This window comes from Populus nigra, chromosome 4 (genome assembly GCF_951802175.1).
Source record: "Populus nigra chromosome 4, ddPopNigr1.1, whole genome shotgun sequence".
Classification (NCBI taxonomy): Eukaryota; Viridiplantae; Streptophyta; class Magnoliopsida; order Malpighiales; family Salicaceae; genus Populus; species Populus nigra.
In genome coordinates, this window is record NC_084855.1 from 3,872,235 (window position 1) to 3,884,588 (window position 12,354).

Genomic DNA, 12,354 nt, shown 5'->3' on the forward strand with positions numbered 1-12,354 from the left:
GGGTTCGCGTATTTATATGGATAATTCATTATTTGACTGTTATTTATAATTCAATAAAAAATAAAATTGTTAATATATATAAAGTAATTACACACGCATGTTATATATGTCTGTGTATTAAATGATAAGATGATAAATATTATACATATATGTGTATTTTATATCAATATTGAGATGTGTATACATAATATTGTATTAAAAAAATCTAAATATTTTATGAATATATCAATATACCATAAATATATATATTTTGAGTTGGGTTCAATCGGGATTCAGGTTGTCTCTGACAATATTCAATTTTCTACATTTTATTTATCAGGTAAGGTAACCATTCAAAAATATTTCACTCATTCGGGTTAAGTCGATTGAAGGGTAATTTGATAATTGAAAAAATATATTAAAAAATCATAGTAAAACAATCAAAATACCCTTAAAAACAGGAAAAAAAATTGGTGTCAATAAGCTTTTTTGTCTCTTCACAATGGTTTTTTCACTAGTACCAGGTCAACTTATAGGACAATTTGGTGTGTGTGTGTGTGTGTGTATATACATATAAAGTTAGATGCGCGTGTGGTGTCTCCTGGCAATCTTAATCCTCATTTCATCGTATATTGGAAGCATAGTTGTGTTGTATTTTATTTTATTTGGGGCGGCTCGTGTGATCATTAGTGGTGCGGTTTGTTGTTTATAATGCTTTCACTCTCTCTTTCTCTCTCTCTTCTTTGTCCTCGCCTCAAAATTTGTGTTGGCCACACAAAAATTTTGGAGTTGTCCTTTGATTTATAGGAATTTCCACTTCAATCTTCATTATTTAAATTTCTAGTTTTTGTTCTTGATTTTTTTGTAAAATTTTAATTTGTTTTCAAATTTACCATTCAACCCCAGTTTGGGATGTATAGTTTTTTCCAATTTCATCGTTACTTTCTTTAATTTTTTTGACATTTTGTTAAATTGATTTTTTTTCAATTTCACCCTTCAATCAAAAATAAAAAATATTTTTTGTTTCAATTTTGATTATAAATATTTTAGTTGCTATTTTTTAATCCTTTTGTTAATTGATTATTTTTTTAATTTTATCATTCAACATTTGACTAAGAATTAAGTTTCATGGTTTTTTCACACATAGTGCTTCTGGTCTAACACCCAGGTCACGAGTTTAAAAAGTTAACATGAGTTCACATTTTTTTAAAAATGAGCCTTGTGATTTATTTTATTTTATTTTGTATCGGATTATCCTGATCTCATTACTTGAATCAAGGGTTTGGCTGCATAACTCAAGTTGGGTCGGCCTTGGCTATCAAGATTACAAGTTTGTTATACTAACCTAGGTTGATTAATGTCAAATATTTTAGATCTTTTTTTACCTATTTTTATCATTCAATATTTAAATGGTTGGAATTGAACTATATTGTTGTTTCTTTTTGAGGTACAGCTCCAAGGCATTCAAGACAATGAATCTAAATAATTAATCTCCAGTAAACATTTATTTATTTATTTTTATCATCAAATGGCATGTAAACATCACTATTAACATGCTAATATAGTAGGAGGCCCCTCGCGTTAGCGGGAAGGAAAATAAAATAAAAACAGCAAATCAATATTACGAGTCAACTGTCAGACAAGTGGTCTTCCCTTTTCTTTCTTTTATTCTGCGAGGACAGCTTCCAAAACTTGGATTCCATGCTACGAATTCACATATGTTAATTATTGCAAACACCCCCAACAACAATAGTCTTTTCTAAACTTGCCTCTTGTGTACTCATCTCCCTGTCAATTTATTCACTGCTAAGTAAATTTGCAAGTCAACTATAAGGTCTCCGATAACCTCTGCTTTTCATCTCAAGCTGCTTCTTTATCGCTTTTCAAATAAATCAGAGTCTGTCTTCTTCACAAGCTGTAATCTTTTCTGCTTTTTTTTTTCCCTTCGAGTTTCTGCTCTTTCAGGGCTTGATTCTATCTGTGTTTAGCTTCGTTTTTATGTTTATGCCTTTGTTTTGCAAGTTTTGGGATTTTTCAAGCGAGGAAACTTGGTGTGACTCGTTCCTTTGGTTGCTGTCCTCATTTTCCCCAGCTCTTGACCGTATCTGTTCTGTTTTGTTATCTGTGTTTTCTTTAATAACAATTGTTTTCTTTTTTCAATTACCATATCCTGGTTTTATGATTCCTGTCTGATTAAAGATGACAATCAATTTATGGCCATTACAGTGAACAATATTCTCATGTGGCCATTCCTTTAAATCTGATACTTATTATACTGTCAATTCAATGTTTCTTGATGAGTTTAAGTGCTTGTTGGGCTTAACTAGAGACATTTAGATCCAAAATCATGGAAAGTGCCAATGAAATGACATCTTCTTTGAGTTTCGCTTCATCTTCGTACTTATCAAATGGGTCTAGTACCCACCACGTATCAGCCTCAAATGTTCCTGAGCCTGGTGTAAACCTTGAAAACTTGAGCTTAAACAAGCTTAGTGGCAATCTTGAAAGGCTATTACTTGATAAGGAGTATGATTACAGCGATGCAGAGATTTTTGTCGAGGGCATCCCTGTTGGTGTCCATCGGTGTGTATTGGCTGCCCGTAGCCAGTTCTTTCATGAGCTTTTTAAGAAGGGAAATAACAATTCGACGAATGGAGATAAACCCAGGTACCTCATGTCTGATTTGGTGCCCTATGGTGGGGTTGGATATGAGGCCTTTCATGTTTTCTTGCATTATTTGTACACTGGAAAGCTTAAGCCATCTCCGCCAGAAGTGTCACGATGTGTTGATGATGTTTGTGCCCATGATGCTTGCCGCCCTGCTATTAATTATGTAGTGGAATTGATGTGTGCCTCTGCCACTTTTCAGATGAAAGAGCTTGTTTTGCTTTTTCAGGTAAGCAGTGATTTCATGGATAAATTATTATGTGGTCCTATGTATTTTAACTCGCAGCGATTCATAAATAGGGAATGATAATTGACAACTTAATTGCTAGACCAAAATGTGTGTTTTCTCGTCTTTTTTTATTTGTCATGGATTGTGAGGATAGTTTTTTTCCTTATTTAACGTTCATTTATCCTTTCAGCGGCGTCTCCTGAACTTTATCGAGAAGGCTCTTGTTGAAGATGTAATCCCAATTCTTATGGCTGCTTTCCACTACCAGCTAGACCAGCTCCTCTCTCACTGCATCGAAAGACTTGTAAGATCAGATCTTGATAGCACATGCATAGATAAAGAGCTCCCTGATGAAATTTCAAGTAAAATTAAATTACTTCGCAAAAAATCTCTGCCAGAAGCTGAAAGTAGTGTTGAAGAGGTGGACCCCATACTTGAAAAGAGTTTCAGGAGAATCCACAAGGCTTTGGATTCAGACGATGTTGAACTGGTGAAGCTTCTCTTGAGTGAATCTAATTTAACTTTGGATGATGCTTATGCTCTCCATTATGCTGTTGCCTACTGTGATCCTAAGATTGTCAAGGAAGTTCTTAGTTTAGGCTCGGCTGATCTCAATCTCAGGAACTCCAGAGGATATTCAGTACTTCATGTTGCTGCAAGGCGCAAGGAGCCATCAATCATAATGGCACTACTAACTAGGGGCGCCAGTGCATCAGAAACTACATTGGATGGACAAAATGCAGTTGCAATTTGTCGTAGGTTGACTAGGCCAAAGGATTATAATGAAAACACCAAGCAAGGTCAGGAATCTAACAAAGACAGGATATGCATTGATGTACTGGAGACAGATATGCGAAGAAGGACTTCAATGTCTGCAAACGTCTCAATACTGTCGCCATCGGTAGCTGATGATTTAAGCATGAAGCTGGACTACCTGGAAAATAGAGGTGATAAATATTTATTTATATTATCCAATTTCTTTTCGCCAATGCTGAAGATATCATAAATTCACTCTGCCACACCACAAATTTGGGTAATTAGTACTAATCACTATGCATCTTCAAAATATTTTGGGAAGAAATTCTGCAGCAGCATGTTTTAATTTATTATTTGTTGAATATTTTTTGCCAAATCATAATTTTAGTCTCAAATTGTCAAAAAAATAACCTAGTTTAGTCAGACATTTTTTCTGCTCTAGCTAAAGAAAATTGAAAGACAAAGGGGTTTGATAAGAAGATAAATCATTTATTGAAGGGCAAATGAATACACAACAATATTTTTACAGTGCTAGAGCAGCTGGTATTTAACATAACAATAAGGTATCAGCTTGTATAGAATATGTGCAAATAAAATCTCTAAGATGTGATCTGCTGTTTTGACTGATTTGAATGTTAACTAACGTGATCCGAGTTGATTTGTTTCCATAACATGAGTTACCATCTTGGGGTGAGTTTATTTCCATTAAGACTCCTTCATGAGTTACTATCTTGAAGTGAGTGTATTGCTATTGGGACTCGTTTATCAATCAACTTCTCTCTACTAACATAGGCTGATTTGTGGAAGTGTTCATCCTTGTCACTCCAGTTGTTTTGGGTCTCTTTGTCACTTTAGTTACTGTTAATATCCTCCCTCAAACTATGTTGGGGCTAGAGGCAAAGTTTGCCCTTAAAGTAGCCCAGTGCAACTTTTGACATAGGTTTGGTGAAGATGTCGGTTACTTGATTATTAGTGGAGACATGTTAAGTGATGAGTAGTCCAAGTGCAACTCGTACATGCACAAAATGGTAATCCAACCCAATGTGTTTGCAGTGAGCATGAAACACTGGATTGACCTTCGTATGTAGAGAACTGAGATTGTCATAGTAGAGGATTGGTAGAGAAGAGAGTGGAATGTGAAGATCTTTTAGAATAAAGGTTAGCCATGTAAGTTCTGCTAATGTGTTGACAATGACTATCTTTTGCTTCAGTGCTTGATCAAGACACGATATGTTGTTTCTTTGCACATCAGGAATTGAGGTTTTTGCCAAGGAATGTGCAGTATCTAGTGGTGAAATGTCTTGTGGCAGGGCAGTCTGCCCAATCTGCATTTGAGAAAACACAAAGATCAAGTGTAGAATGAGAAGTAAAAAATAGACCAATATCAATGGTGCCTTTGACATATCTTAAAATGCGTTGAACCAATTTTAAATGTTAATAGTTGGAGCATACATAAATTGAGAGACAAAGTTAACATTGTATGAAAGATTAAGTTTTGTGAGCGTTAGATACTATAAGGCACCAACAAGTCCACAAAAAGAGTGTGGATCTTCCGGTAATGTGTCATTTACTGGGGTCTTAGTCTTAGCTTCAAGTAATGTGCTCATGGGTTTACAATCCACCATATGAGCTCGTTCAAGGATGGTAAGTGCATAGTGTGATCAAGAAAGATGGAGACCTTCAAATGTGTGAGTGACCTCAATCCCAAGAAAATGATGAACTGGTCCAATATCTTTCATTGCAAATTCTGAACTCAAGAGCTGAATGAAATTTGTAAATAGAAGAACAGAAGATCACGTGAGAAGTATATCTTCAACAAAAATAAAAAAGATTAATGTATCGAAGTTAGAGTGAAAGAAAAATAGTAATGGGTCTACAAGGCTGCAAAAAAAAACCCATATCTAGGGAGGACTGTGCTAAACTGATCATACCAAGTGCATGGTGCTTGTTTAAAACCATAAAAAGCCTTTTGGAGCTTGCACACATGTGATGAATATTGTGGATTTGTCATATGTGGAGGTTGTTCCATATATGTCTTTTGAAATTAAACCATGTAAGAGGTATTTTTTACATCAAGTTGACGTATGGGCCATTTTTGAACTAGTGCTACGGTGATAACCATACAAATAGTTCTAGGTTTGATAATTGGAGAGGTGGTCTCGTTATAGTCCAATCATTGCTGTTAAAATTGCGAGTTGACTCGTAAAATCGTACGAGTCAACATATATTTAACATGCAAACTCAGACTATAAACTCAAAAACTAGTAAAATTGGACTTGACTTGTGCAAAACTAGCAAACTTGGTTAAAATCATGTAAAATTGCAATTTTGCACCTGAATATACTAGTTTACAACAAAAAACATCTAGGTAATGCAGATTGCATAAATTACACATGGTTTTTAGCATGGACAACAAAAATAAACAATGTGCCAAATTGAGTTGTCTCAAATGTATCAATTTCCCTACCTCATTTGGTATTTCTTAGATTGAAGTCCCTGACAAATTCAATGACCTGATGCATGTCAACTGCTTGAATACATCAATTAGTGTAACTCTAGGTGAAGGGTCTATAGAGTCAATCAAGAGGCTATGGAGACCTTTTGCTTTGTGAATGGACACAAGAAAAGAGGTCTCCTCTGAGAGCTTCTTGCTTAAATGACAAACCTTTTCATATGAAGTCTTCGTTGTTGGTTCACCAAAATTATTGACATCCATGGTTATACATTCATTTTTTGTCAAAAATTAGGCAAAATCATGCATTATATCATACATCTTGAATTTCATACCTTCAAACTCATTCAACTCAAATCTTGGAAGAAAGAACATGTTGCTACTTGAAAGTACTCCTCTCCAACAAACTTCATATCTCTACTTGGAGTCTCCTTAAAGTAACTCTGAGACATCCATATCTTCACCAATTCGTTGCCCATCTTGTATTTTTTTGGAAACATGGTAGTCTAACCTAATCTTAAGCAAATGATCTATGTTATTGCCTAAACTTCATTAAGAATAACCTCAAATGATCTTTATTGATGAAATTGCTTATTGTTTTTATGAACCGTGTATGAAAAAAAAATTTACTTATGATTTTACAATCTGTTTTTACGATTTGAGTTTACATTTTATTTTTTATGTTGTGTTAAAAAAATATTTTTAACAACTTTGAGTCCAATCCATCAACTTGGTGATACTCTTTTGCTACCATTCGAGCTTTTAGATGATCTAGTGAACTATCAGGTTTTAGTTTTGGTTTGAGAACCCATTTAGAGCCAATGAAACACATGACAACTGTGCGAGGAACATGTTCCCAAGTCTAAATTTTTTGGAGAGCCTTAAGTTCCTCTTCCATTGCAGCCTTCTAGCTAGGGTGAGCTAAGGCAGATCGAATGTTATGAGGTTCACGAGGAATGATTGCTGATGATTTGAGGGAAGTTAAAGTGTATTTTGAATTGGGCTTAACAACCCCTTTTTGTGATCTAGTAACCATGATATGTGGTGGAAGAAGTGCACGTGGAGAATGCACAAGCTGGGCGTCTGATTCCAGTGAAACAAAATCATATTGTGAAAGAGATGAGTGTTGCTTAGGCATTTCAAGCTCAATTTTGGGGCGTACTAGATGCAACTCAATCATGGGTTTAGTTTTTTCAAACTGTTGAATGTCAGCTCTATCATGCTATTGATTTATTACGAAGTCATTTTGCGGTTCTGCTAGTTGCATTTCAATCACGATGTCAATCCTAACATACTCACTTGTAGTTCTACTTGGAGTATTAATAGTAGCAGAATTTGCTCCGTCATGTGAATCAAGATCAAATGTTGGAATGGCTGACAATGAGCTTAAGCATGGTGGAGTGGGTGTTGTGGGCTGTATGCTTACAACAAAATTAGAATTAGTAGGAGACAACAATGAATTAAATATGCTTATAACATGTGATGTGGAAGATGTAGTGATGTAACTCTGATTTTTTTATAGGAAAAAAATGACTCATTAAAGATGATATGACGAAAAGTAAACACTTTTTTACTGGAAGGGTGAATTTTTTTTATCTTTTATGTTTATTCCTACAAAGACACAAATGATTGTTTTTGGATCAAATTTGTGGTGTCTTGTATCCTAGGTGTAAGAGAAGCATTTAGACCTAAAGACTCAAAGATAAGAATAATCAAGATTAGTAGCATGCAATGTAAAATATAGAGATTCCAAATTAAGAGTAGACAAAGACAATTTATTAATAAAGTAGACAACAATAGTGAAAGCTTCAACCCCTAAAAATAAAGGATTACCACTATGAAATAATAGTCATACCCGGTTCCTGTATTATTTTGTGTCGCCTTTTTACTATACCTATTTGTTCTGGAGTATAAGAGCATGATACCTGATGAGCCATGCCTGTTGAGAGAAGCATGATGATAGTTTGGAGTTTATGAATTCTGCTCCTGTGAAAAACCTTGATATGTTTGTTCAATTGTCTAGAGATATAATTTTCAAAGGCTAAATAAGCATTTGAAAAGTCAAACATATGTTGTAGAGGGATTATCCAAGTATACTTAGAGAAATCATTTACTAAACGTGCATAATATTTGAATTTTTCTATTAATAAAATAAGAGCAGGTCCCCACATATCACAATGAGTTTTTTTAAAAAATTCATAACTAGATTGTTCAAAATGGGAGAAAAGTAATCTACTAAGCTTCTTGAATTGACAACTATCACAAATACGTTCATGTTTTATAGTTTCGATAATATCAATCGAGCCTTTATTTTCCAATTTGATCCTTAATTTAATTTCTCTTTTTTTCCTAGACCATTATGTAAAAACTTTGATGGTTTTCAATTTCATCCTCAATCCAAGTTTATGCTGTATTGTTTCAATTTCTACTATACCTGTTTGTTATGGAGTATAAAAGCATGATACTTGATGAACCACACCTCTTCAGAGGAAGTGTGATGATAGTTTGGAGTTATGGATTCTCCTCTATCAGAGTGAAAAACCATGATTTGTTTGTTAAATTGTCTAGAGACATAATGTTTAAGGCTAAATAAGCATTTGCAAAGTCAGACTTGTGCTGTAAAGGGATTATCCAACATGTATAATATTTGAATTTTTCTATTAGAGAACTCGAATGTTCATAATAGGAAAAAGGTAATTTATTAAGCTTCATGAATTGACAATGATAACAAACACGTTCATGTTTTATAGTTTTGATAATATCATTCAAGGCTTTATTTTGCAATAATTTTAAAGTAGAAAATTAAGAATGTTCTAAGTGTTGATGCCAAATCCCTACTAATCCTAATCTAAATTGACGAGAGAAGTAGAGCTCAGGCATGGTGGGAGAGATCACCCTTGCTCCTCTTTGTGATCACAAGTTGCTCTATATGTCATTCTTTAATGCAAAAATTAACATCACAAAATTCACAATTAACAAGAATTTGGGATTGAGATGTTAGTTGACTTACAGGAAGATGAGACTTGTTGTTTTGGGTCTTTTGACTGATTTGAATATTAACTAACGTGATCCGATCTGATTTGTTTCCATGATATGCTCTGGTGTAATATCAACTTTCTTATTGTCATAAGTTACCATCTTAGGGCGAGTTTGTTGCTAATGGGACTCCTTCATGAGTTACCATCCTGAGATCAGTTTATTGCCATTGGAACTCCTTCATCTGTCAACTTCTCTCCACTAACATAGGCTGATTTGTGGGAGTATTCATCCTTGTCACTCCAATTGTTTCGGGTTTCCTTGTTACTCTGGTTACGGTTGATACTAGCACCCTTCAATTAATAATTTTTTTTGTGTTGAATTTACTGCTCAAAATTAGAAGTTCACTTCCAATCAAGAAAGAACACAAACATGGACGTGTAAAGATAACCATGTGCAAATGATTTACAGTGGTAAAGATTCCACGATACTCTTTATGTAAGGGTCCATATTGATCATTAAAATTTGGTAACACAGCTTTTAATGATAACGGCTGCGGTTGCTATAATTGTGAACCTGAGGTTATACTGAAGGGGTGCAACAAAATAGAAGTGAAATTCCTGCAATGTGATATAATGGCCATTGTTCAGTTCTGGGTTGTGAAACAATAAGGTAAGGCATGATTGTGGATCTTTAGGCATTTGGCATACACTGGTTTAGCCCCAGCTCTGTCATCTGTAACTTTTTCAAGAAAATGTCCTTTAAATATTTGATTGCTGTTCTGAAATAAGTGCTAACTGCTAATCTACTTTGTGGCAGTGGCTTTTGCACGATTGCTGTTTCCTGCTGAGGCCAGGCTAGCCATGGACTCTGCAAATGCAAATTCAACCTCAATGTACACTGGCCTTTTGGCATCAAAATCAAAAGGCTCAAGTGGGGACTTAAGGGAGGTTGATTTGAATGAGACACCCACTGTTCAAGCCAAACGACTCCAGTTGAGACTACAAGCACTGCATAAAACAGGTACAATTTACTGCAGTCTTCGGAACCTCCAATTTTTGTTTGCCAGTGAATTTTATCTCTGACTCTCAGTTTATAAGTCAAGTCGTAAGATTTTCCCTGTGCTTTTTTTCTTACCGTAAATGTAAGAGAATCTCAGAGAAACCAATTACTATACCTGCCATATCGACCTAAATTTGTGGATCCATCTTTCTAGTCACGTAAAAAAAGTTTTCAGATATACCCTCGTGAAGCCAACATGAATGGGCAAAAGCTTCTTGGGCAATTTTAGTTGCTATTCCGCACAGATGCCTTTGAGCTCTACCACCGAACATTTTAGTTTGCCATTTATTTACTGCGGCAGCGTTACTGTACTTGCATACAGACATGTAATTTGTGCTTTCAGATGTGTGCCCTGTGTATGTATTATGCACAACGGCGAGACAGAAATGTTCAATGACTCGTGTCTTAAGCAAGATACTTTTCATAATGGTCCTTTTGACCACTCAGAAGACATTTGTGAAGTCGAAACTTGGGGGGGATTAGATTACGCATAAAAGCAGTTCCATTGCCAATGAATGTGGACACAAAACCTTGAAGTCCCTTGAGTTGAACATTAACACCCTAATAATCAAATGCAACTTGCAGTATATAGACATAAGTGAGGATTTGTATAAACAAGAGTTGCTCGATGCATTTGCTGAATTTTATTTGATGGCAGTGGAGACAGGTCGGCACTATTTCCCTCATTGCTCGGAAGTGGTTGACAAGTTTCTGGATGATGATATGCCTGATGCACTCTTCCTTGATAAGGGGACTCCAGAAGAGCAGAAAACCAAGAAGATGCGCTTCACGGAACTTAAAGACGATGTGCAGAAGGCGTTTTACAAGGACATGGAGAACAACAACAGATCTGCCCGCTCATCATCTTCTTCGTCCTCGTCTTCTCCAAAAAGCGGTGTAACATACAAGGCCAGGAGAAAGTTCTAAAACTTGTGTTCCCTGTTCTTCTTTCCTTCCAAGGAAGACTGTAAGATTCTTACGAGTCTTTTTTTGAAGGGCATTCGTCATCGAAGGTTATTTGTATAGAGTAATGCTAAACATAAGAGAAAATATGATAATAAAAAACTCCAAGAATATCAAAGAATATTTTAAAATAGAATTTCCTTATAGATCACAAAATATATAATATATTTGGAGTTTTTTTTTTTTTTTGTCATCTTTTCTTAAGATTTAGCATTACTCGTTGGTATAATAACATAAGATTGATAGCATCCCTAAAACAAGTTTTGCGGATTTTCTTCTGAATGTAATATATCTCGAAGTCAGTGGCTTGTAAAATTAACTTATTGTGTGATTTGTATTATAGTGTATGGTACGTAGTTGTATTATAGTGTATGATATTTTTTAAAAGTGTTTTTTATTGTTAATGCATCAAAATGTTTATTTTCAGATTTTTTTTAAAAAAATTTGATATCAAAATCATAAAAAAAAAACATTTTGAAAAAGCATTTAATGCCTTTCAAATGAAATTTACTCAAAAATAGAAGTTATCGTACTTAAAAACTTTAGATTTAAAATAAATATAGATCTAATAATTTTTAAAAGCAATAAGAACAATTAAAAAAAAAATAACTATTTGAAATAAGAATAAAAAGTGTATCTCCTTTATTAAAATTGTTTTATCTTATTAACACGTGTTAATTTTTTAGGTTTTTTTGTCATGGTATTTGTTTTTCAAAAAAGTTTTTTAATTATAAAAGCAAGTTTTAATTAAAAGTTAACATTAAAATTCGGTTTGATTTTAAAAAATAATTTAGATGACATCATTATAGCTATAACATTTTTACTTAGAATTATATTAAAATAATATTTTTTTTATTTTTATAAAATTATTTTTTATATCAGTACATCAAAATGATATGAAAAAAATAAAAAAATATTAATTTGAAGTAAAAAAAATAAAAAAAATTAAAATTTTTCTAAAGCGTTTTTGAAACGCAAAACCAAATAAATTTTTACAAAACTCAATTAAAAAAACATGTAAAAACTATGTTTCAAACTTAATTTTTTTAATGAGCCTCACAACATAAAACACGTAGTAACTTGTTACCAAATAATTTATTGTGTTTATTTTACTGCAAACACAAAAACTAGTGGAAAATAAATGCAGCCTTAGACCAGCTCATAATTATTAAATCATGAATGAAATTTAAAAAAACAAAAATAATAAAATAAAAATACTGAAAAAATAAAACATAATCACAACCCATAATATTTTTCCTCGCATTCTACA

The 12,354-nt window shown here is 33.8% G+C and overlaps 1 protein-coding gene across 1 annotated transcript; it reads left to right on the top strand.

The window, feature by feature from the left end:
• The first annotated feature begins 1,633 nt into the window (after positions 1–1,633).
• LOC133691536 (BTB/POZ domain and ankyrin repeat-containing protein NPR1-like) lies at positions 1,634–11,456 on the top strand. Its single transcript, XM_062112077.1, has 5 exons — positions 1,634–2,080; positions 2,317–2,875; positions 3,066–3,822; positions 9,879–10,082; positions 10,780–11,456. Exons 2-5 carry the CDS (start codon positions 2,327–2,329, stop codon positions 11,046–11,048), a joined length of 1,779 nt encoding a protein of 592 aa, XP_061968061.1. The 5' UTR covers positions 1,634–2,080; positions 2,317–2,326; the 3' UTR covers positions 11,049–11,456.
• Positions 11,457–12,354: the final 898 nt, after the last annotated feature.

What these genes read in the sequence shown, in the direction of transcription:
- LOC133691536 (XM_062112077.1), top strand. Translation starts at nt 2,327, where the DNA reads ATGGAAAGTGCCAATGAAATGACATCTTCTTTGAGTTTCGCTTCATCT. An exon ending in GGACTACCTGGAAAATAGAG is followed by an intron (nt 3,823 to 9,878) that starts GTGATAAATATT and finishes ACTTTGTGGCAG; the next exon opens with TGGCTTTTGCACGATTGCTG. An exon ending in ACAAGCACTGCATAAAACAG is followed by an intron (nt 10,083 to 10,779) that starts GTACAATTTACT and finishes ATTTGATGGCAG; the next exon opens with TGGAGACAGGTCGGCACTAT.